This window comes from Echinops telfairi, unplaced genomic scaffold (genome assembly GCF_000313985.2).
Source record: "Echinops telfairi isolate 266 unplaced genomic scaffold, ASM31398v2 ScPeMD7_4225;HRSCAF=4972, whole genome shotgun sequence".
In the NCBI taxonomy this organism is placed as follows: domain Eukaryota; kingdom Metazoa; phylum Chordata; class Mammalia; order Afrosoricida; family Tenrecidae; genus Echinops; species Echinops telfairi.
In genome coordinates, this window is record NW_022108124.1 from 13,353,601 (window position 1) to 13,361,663 (window position 8,063).

At 52.5% G+C, this 8,063-nt stretch overlaps 1 protein-coding gene across 2 annotated transcripts in view; it reads left to right on the forward strand.

Moving 5' to 3' along the window:
- The window catches only part of TTC21A (tetratricopeptide repeat domain 21A), a 46,147-nt gene that overhangs the window by 14,054 nt on the left and 24,030 nt on the right, over window positions 1–8,063 (forward strand). For both annotated transcript variants that reach the window (XR_006680541.1, XM_030886950.2), the window contains exons 7-9: window positions 3,733–3,817; window positions 5,421–5,519; window positions 6,416–6,608. Coding sequence is in view for 1 of the 2 variants with exons in the window: in XM_030886950.2 (XP_030742810.1) it covers window positions 3,733–3,817; window positions 5,421–5,519; window positions 6,416–6,608 (377 nt within the window). In the remaining variant the exon portion in view is untranslated. The remainder of the gene's footprint in view (window positions 1–3,732; window positions 3,818–5,420; window positions 5,520–6,415; window positions 6,609–8,063) is intronic.

Here is an 8,063-nt window from a genome sequence, read left to right on the forward strand (position 1 = left end):
CCCCCCGAACTGTCAGTCCCATTGTTTTCTCCTCCAGATTGTTCATCCAGCCTGTCCTATCCAGACAGGCCTGCGGAATAACTTTTCTGATTCCCACACCTGTAAGTAAAAATTTAACTCAAAGGCACCCAACCACAACAAAATGACAAGGAACGGCTAACTCTGGCCTTACTCCCAGCAAACATGGGCTTGTCCTTTTGGCCCTCTATGGTACTTTCACGATGCTTCCACCTCGGTGGGGACAGACAATATGTGACTAATGCTGTGGGCATCGTTTCGTGTGCCTACTGTCCATCATAGATCTACATAGGAGAAATGTGTGCTCAAACCCTCTCCTCATTTAAAAAATTGTGATGTTTCTCTTTGGGTTGTTGACTTATAGGGAAGGAATCCTTTATATATTCTGGATATTAAATCCTTCTTGGATAGATCATTTCCAAGTCTTTCCTCCCATTTTGTAGCTCATCTTTTTGTAGCTTTCTTGATTATGTCCCTTGCACAAAATTTTTAAGTGTCATGAAGTCCAATTTATCTTATTTTTCCCACTTCATATGCTTTGGGGCCTTATCTAAGAATCCATTGCCAAAAACAATGTCTTGAAACTCTACCCTTATATCCTCTCCTAAGAGTTCTTATGATTTTCGGTCTTGTGATTAGGCCCATGATTTCCATATTTTTTGCATTTGGGAATCCATTTTCCCAGCATCACTTATTCTTTCCCCGCCGAATGGGCTTGGTGCTCTCGTCAAAAAGCCATTGGCCACAGAGAGAGAATGGGAGGTCTTTTGAGAACAGAATGTTTTAGATAACTGAGCCATATCTCTAAACTCCAGTGGCTTACTGTCACTATTTTTTTTAATCACGTAACTCCTAAAATGTATCATATCCATGGACTCCTTAAAATAATTAACGGGCTGTTTGTTTTTCTTCCTGAATGACTGGGCGTCTTCACTAGGAACTGTTCCTGGGGAGATGTGTGTGGTCACAGGCAGCTCAGGTCTCAGGAAACAAAGCACAAGCCATCTCTTTTCCCCCAGTGCAGGGAGGACAAGCCTTCCGATGACGATCATCATTGAGTCTTACTAAGAGCTGCTGGCAGGCACACCGAATTGATGTCATCCCACCCAACCCGCAAATGCTGGATACCTGGAAACACCTGGCTGAAGGCCACAGCATTGGTGTGTGCTGCCTCCCACACCCTGGCCCTGCTCTGCCAATGGGCAGGGAGACAGTGAGTGGTGCTAACAGGCGGAACCGGCCCCGAAGCACCTCCCACCTTCCACAGTTAGTGCATCTCCTAGGATTCCCCCACTGCTGTTTGTTTGTTTGTTTGTTTCATATCTATGTATCTGTCTATGTATCTCTTTTTGTTCTCCTTAATTAATTACCCGCGGCTTGCTTCTAGAGTGATTCGGTTATTTTCTAACCCTCGAGTCAGCTGCCATCCGTTCTCAATCCTCTTTTCTAACGTAAACATTGAGGTCTCAGGCTTTCCGGTCTTAGCAGTATTTATTGCACATGTGTCGATGTGTAATATTCTCAGTATCATTTGGCTCTAAGCATTGTCTCTTCCCTATCTTGATCCTTCTTTAATTTAAATGTATAGGGCTCACATTGCCTTCTGATCATCAGAAATGCTCCTCGTTAGAACCCTTTGAATGCAGCATATACCTGATCATGGCCAGAATCCAGTCACCTGACTAGACCTAAGCTGCAAGGGAGGCTGGGAAATGTAGTCTCAATTCTTGACAACAATGTGCCTAACAAATTTGGGGATTCTAGCCCTGGTGGCATAATGGCTATGTGTTGGGCGGCTAACAGCAAGGTTAGCAGTTCGAAGCCACCAGTCACTCTGAGGGAGAAAGACGAGACTTTCTATTCCTATAAAGAGTTTCCGTCATAGACACTCCCAGGGGCAGTTCTACCCTGTCTTATAGGGTTGCTATGAGTTGGCATCAACTCGATGGCCATGAGTTTAGTTTGGTTTGGGTAGTATTAAAAGAGAGACATCTAACTGAGAAACAACAAAGCCCACATGGAAGAAGCACACCAGCCTGTAAGATGACCAGGCGGGGAAGGGGTCAGGTATCAGGCATCAAAGACAAAAAAAAAAAAAAAAAATCATAACATTGTGAATAGGGGAGAGTACAGAGTGGGGACCCAGGGCCCATCCAGGGGAAATTGGACAGCCCCTTGCAGAAGGGCTGCGGGGAGGTGAGCAAATCAGAGTGCAGTGTAGTAACGATGATACGTGCAATTTTCCTCTAGTTCTTAAATGTTTTCTCCCCCCCCCTCCCCCGACTACCATGATCCTAATTCTGCCTTGCATATCCGGCTGGACCGGAGGATGTGTACTGGCACAGATAGGAACTGGAAATACAGTGAACCCAGGACAGATGAACCCCCCAGGGTTAGTTGAGAGGGTGGTGATGGCGGGAGGGTGGAGGGAAGGTGAGGGAGAAAGGGGGAACAGATGACAAGGTCTGCATATGGCCTCCTCCCTGGGGGACGGACAGCGGAGAAGTGGGTGAGAGAGACATCGGATGGGGTAAGATATGATAAAATAATAATAATTTATAAATTATCAGGGGTTCGGGGGGAAGAGGGAGCGGGGAGGGAGGGGAAAAAATGAACTGACACCAGGGGCTCAAGTGGAAAGTGGGTGTTGTGAGAATGATGAAGTCAACATATGTACTAATGTGCTGGACACAAATGACGTATGTACAGATTGTGATGAGTTGTATGAGCCCCTAATAAAATGATTATTTAATAATTTTTTTAAAAAGAGAGAGAGGCCCTCTGGTATAGTCAGTTTCTCATTGATCCACCAACCACAAGATGAGCAGTTCGAAACCACCAGCTGCTCGGTGAGAGAGAGAGATGTACAGTCTCAGAAATCCACAGGGACAATTTTACCCTTGCTATGAGTCAGCATGAACTCGATGGCAGTGAGTATAATTAAAAGAAGGAGTCCTGTTGGCAGTGTGGGTTAGGCATGGAGCTGTTAACCAAGGAGTTGGAGGTTCAAGCCCCACCAGCCACTCCTCGGGAGAAAGATGAGGCTGGCTGGTCAAGTAACAGTTTCAAAAACCCTATGGAAAGATTCCACTCCGTAATGATTGTACCATTCTTCTTGATAAGAGTGAACTACTGAATTGAATGATATGTGGATTATGTGCAAATAAAACTGTAAAAAAACAGAAAGAACAAAGGAAAATTCCACTCTGTCCCATGGGGTGACAGTGCAGTCAGGATCCACCCAGCAGTGGTGGGTGTGCTTACAAAGCAAGGGGCCCTGGTGGCACGGTGGTGAAGTGCTTGGCTTCTCATGGAAAGGTGGGTGGTTCGAACCCACCCAATCGCTCCTGGCAATCCGCTCCTATAACAATTCCAATCCAAACTTGCTGCCTTCGGGTCAGTGCTGACTCGTTGCCCCGCTGTGGGTTTCCAAGAACGTTGAACGTGTACGGGAGAAGAGAGTCCAGTCTTTCTCCCATGGAGCGGCTGGTGATTTCGAACTGCCGACCATGTGGACCGCAGCCCCGCGGCGCGTCACCACCACACCAGATGACAGCCTAGGAAACCTTACACGGCAGTGCCCCCGAGTCACACAGACCGGTGACATGATGAAGGAATGGAGACTGGCTAGGAGAAGCCCACCAGCCATGGCTGCTACCCTCTCCTGTCAACACACTTTAACCGAGGGCTGGGGGGCCCCTCTTGCTATTTCAGAATCCTGGAGAAAGATGAAACTAACATTGACGCCTGCCAGATTCTAGCGGTGCACGAGCTGGCCAGAGAAGGAAACATGACCAGAGTAAGTCCTTTCAAGACGCAGACGCTGCGCCTGGAGACAGACAGCGGGCCAAGAAGGAGCCCTCCCGTGGCATGCCCCTGGCCCCACCAGCCTTGCACCATGCTCCCTGGATCTCAGCGGCTCCCTTGCCCACCCCGCCCTCTTCTCCTGCCAAGGAAGTCTGTTCTGGGTTGGTTCTCTCAGGGTCCCCATTCCCGTTTTGATTCTGGCTCTGCCACGTGGAGCTGCATGAGTCTGGGCAGGTGTTTCTACCTGGATGAGGCTCAGGGTCCTCCCTTTACACTGTGGAGAGAACCCCTCCCACCACCACTCCACCACCCCACCAGGCTTGGGAGTGTGTTTGGAAACGGAATGAATTCAGTGGTAGAGTTCACAGCAGTGCCTGGTGGCTGTAGTCATTCCGTCGGTGTTCGAGTGTTCTGGAAAGGCCGTTGGGGGGAGGATGGTTGGAATTGCTCAGGCCTCTTGGCCGGGCAGAACCTGGGGTCAGACTCGCCCCTAAGGCTTCCAGTCTTCCCCGGAAACGTAAAGGGGGCCTCAGAGGCATGAAAACGCACCTGGAGCTCTTAAGGGAAGTACCAACATCCAGACCGGCTCTTATTGTTTAAAAAAGGAAAGTCTGTATTCTTCGCCACAATCTGCCCTTTGACTAAACGAGAGAGAAAACAGTATCTTCATTTGTAGGAAGCATAGCAGATCACGCCTTTCTGGGGGATGGAGGTTCTCTCAGGGGTCGGGCAGGAACAGGAAGCTCCGGGCCCCTTCCCCACAGCCCTGAGACATGGGTTTTGTGCTGGGAATTGAGCTGCAGCGGGAGGGAGGGGACGGTTCACAGCGGGAAGAAATCCTTGGAAATGGCCCCAGCACTCTTGGTGGGAACAAAATAGCTTCCTGGGGCCCAGCCTGAGGTCACTCCTAGAGGCAAGTTAGCACTGAATACCCCTCCTCCGTCCCCCACTCGAGGCTCTGCGCCCCCTCTCCCACTGGGCCCTGGGTGCCCAGCTCTGATCTCCCTCTCTGAACCTCACAGACCCACCCCAGGGGGTGGGGCGGCTGCAGTGTGAGCTGTGAGCTCTGGCTCCTGGCTCTTCTGGGCAGGGCAGAGGGGCAGCTTCTCTTCATAAACTCAAGAAAAGGGGACAGCATTGTGTCTTGAGTGGACGAGGCTCCCCGAAGCCCACCTGATGGGATTTAAAGTCATACTGATAGCTGGTTTCCTTTCTCCTGCTGAACCTGCTGCCTTTGGGCCAATACTGACTCACGGTGAGCCTGCAGGACAGAGTAGAGTTGCCCCATTGGGCATCCGAGGCTGTCAATCTTTACACGCTGGATGCCTCATCGCTCTCTCGTGGAACAGCTGGTGGGTTCAAACCACCCACAGTTGCCCAGTTAGCAGCTGAGTGCTTTAATCACTGCTCAATCAGGACTCCTTTTCCCCCCACCCCCACCCCCATTGTAATCCTGTTCAATAGAAGTCTCTGGAGACTGAGTTGGGCACAGGGATTAAAAAAGAAACCAATTGTAATGTGGGGCTGGGGCTGAGAACCATGGGCCACAGGTCTTAGCATGCCATGTGACTTTGGGTACTGTTTTATCCCTGCAGGCGGTTGAGCACATCAGAAACCTGATGAAGGCGCTGGAGATGAGAGAGCCCCAAAATCCAAGCCTCCACCTTAAAAAAATCCTCGTGGTTAGCAGACTGGTAAGGCTCTTCCCTGGTTTGTGAAACGGTTTCTCTCTCCTTCAAGGGGACGTCTGTTCCTCTTCACTCTGCCCTGCTCTCCCCCACACCCCCGCCTGCCCCACTTACCCTTGCAGCTCCATCCAAGCCAGGCTGTAGCCCACCCCCATGGCCTCTCTCTACCTCTGACCTGTGGACCCTAAAGCCTTGGCCCAGGTGCCCCTCAGCGGTGTTGTGCCTCTCAGGGTGAGGAGGTTTGAGAGCCTGTGAGAGTGGGGGCCGTTTCCCCCGGGGTCCAGAGAGATGGTGCACAGATAGATCCATGTCAGGCGGCAGCCTCGGAGCTGCTGGGGACCCCCAGCTCCCCAAGCCTTTTGGAAGGCCCGTCCGCCCAAGGCCTCTCTGACACAAGGCATATTGTCAAAGAACCTGTGCCTCTGTGAGCCCCTTCAGCAAAGCTCACTGGCCGGGACTCCTGTAAGAATCAAGGCAGCCCCGGGGCCTAAGCCACCAGGACTGAGGCAGGCCTTGGATGCCCATGAGAAAGCGCCCTCTGCGTCATGTTGGTATCTGACTCTGCCTCCTTCTGGGGCCAGAAAGAGCTTCTTTCCCTCGTCCTCCCAACTTCTGTCTTTGGCACACCCTTGCCAGCTTCCTGGAGGCGGTGGACAGGCAGGGGATGGATACCTCAGAGGGCCTAACTTGGGGTGGGGGTGGGGGGTCAGGTTCACAGGTGTAGGGGATTTTCGGGAGAGTGGGACAGCGACACAACCCCATTGCCTGGACCTAAGTGCCTCCGGGGCCCTCTGAGCCCACCTGGTCCGGCCCACGTTGTTTCCTGCCTGACAATGACAACGTGGCCCTGCTCAGGCTAGAATGACTAGTGTGTGTGTGTGTGTGTGTGTCTGCCCCCACAGTGCGGAAGACAGCAGCCGATCCTACGGCTGGTGTGCAGCTTCATCGAGCGTACCTTCGTGGCCACACCCTCCCACGGCCACGTGGCCACAGAGCTGGGCTACCTCTTCATCCTGCAGGACCAACTCAAGGAGGCCGAGCTGTGGTACTCGGAGGCCGTGAAGCTGGATGCGAATAACATTGCCGCCCTGAAAGGTGGGAGCCCAGCAGGGCAGCTTCTGGGGGCTCCAAAGAGAGTGTTGGGATGTTTTCCCCAGAAGGCGTGTACGTTTGGGGCCCACTCTCCCCAGCCCCCGCAAACGTTTTCAAGCCCGCTCAGGGAGGGACATAAGGGGTGTGGGAATTGGGGGAAGGAGCAGAGCCCCTCCAATGTACATCCAGCTCAGGCCCCCGAGGTCCACACTGACTCCCCCAGAGGACTGACAGCCCAGCCCTCCCACCCAGCCCACCTGCCTCAGCTCAGTGCCACCCCCCCCCCCAAAGTGAGCATTGGAAACTGCCCTGCTCAACTACTCTCCTTTCCTCCCTCCCTCTGCCCCCACCTGCCTCTGAGCCCCATGGGGTTTTACTTCCTTATCGGTCTAGATGGTTTTGTTTTTCCCAAACATCCTTTCTACAAATGTCAAGTGTCCCCCGCCCCGCCCCACCCAGCCCCGTTTCCATTTTTTTCTATCCCCAATCCATGGCTCCTGGTGAATTTCAAGCCAGCCACCTGTCATTTGGGCCGAGAGGACAGCTCGGTTCCTGGCCTAGCTCTGACAGGCTGTGTGCTGTGAGGCAAGGCATTTCTCTGAGACCCCCGCACCCCGCCCTCCCCGCCATGGACCATGGTCCGAAGAACTGGTCTTGATTGCTGGTGCAGCAGACCAGGTGCAGCCCCTCACGCCCATGCTTCTCCCTCGTCCCCACCTGCCACAAATGTACGGAGACCCTGAAGGAGTTCACAGTCCTGAACGAGGCGAAGCAGATGGCATGGACTATGTGGGTTGCAAGTGATAGGTCTAGAGCAGTGGTTCTCAACCTTCCTCATGCCGCGACCCTTTCATACAGTTAGTTCCTCATGTTGTGGTGACCCCCAACCATACAATTATTTTCGTTACAACTTCATCCCTGTCATTTTGCTACTGTGATGAATCAGGCGACCCCTGTGAAAAGGTCATTCAACCCCCAAAGGGGTCTCAACCCACAGGTTGAGAACCGCTGACCTAAGGCCTTCCCCACTTCCCGTTCAAGGGGAAGCCCCGACTGGTTTAGCCAGAAGGGAAGCCCGTGCTCTGAGATGATCTGGCCCGGCCTGTCTGGGAAAATCTAACACCGACCCTGTGCCAATTTCCGGGGAAATCTGCCCCACCTGCTGACACTCACCGATCTAGCTCACCATTTGTAAGTCTCCCAGCCCTCTGAGAGGAACCCCGCGAAAGATGAAATCGTGTAAGGCCACAGTCAGGACTGGTTCCACGGTGTGACGCCAGAGTCGGGACTGGTTCCACAGTGTAAGTCCATGAGACAGGACAGGTTCCACGGTGTGACGCCATGAGTCAGGACTAGTTCCACGGTGTAAGGCCATGAGTCGGGACTGGTTCCACGGTGTAAGGCCACAGTCAGGACTGGTTCCACAGTGTGACGCCATGAGTCAGGACTGGTTCCACA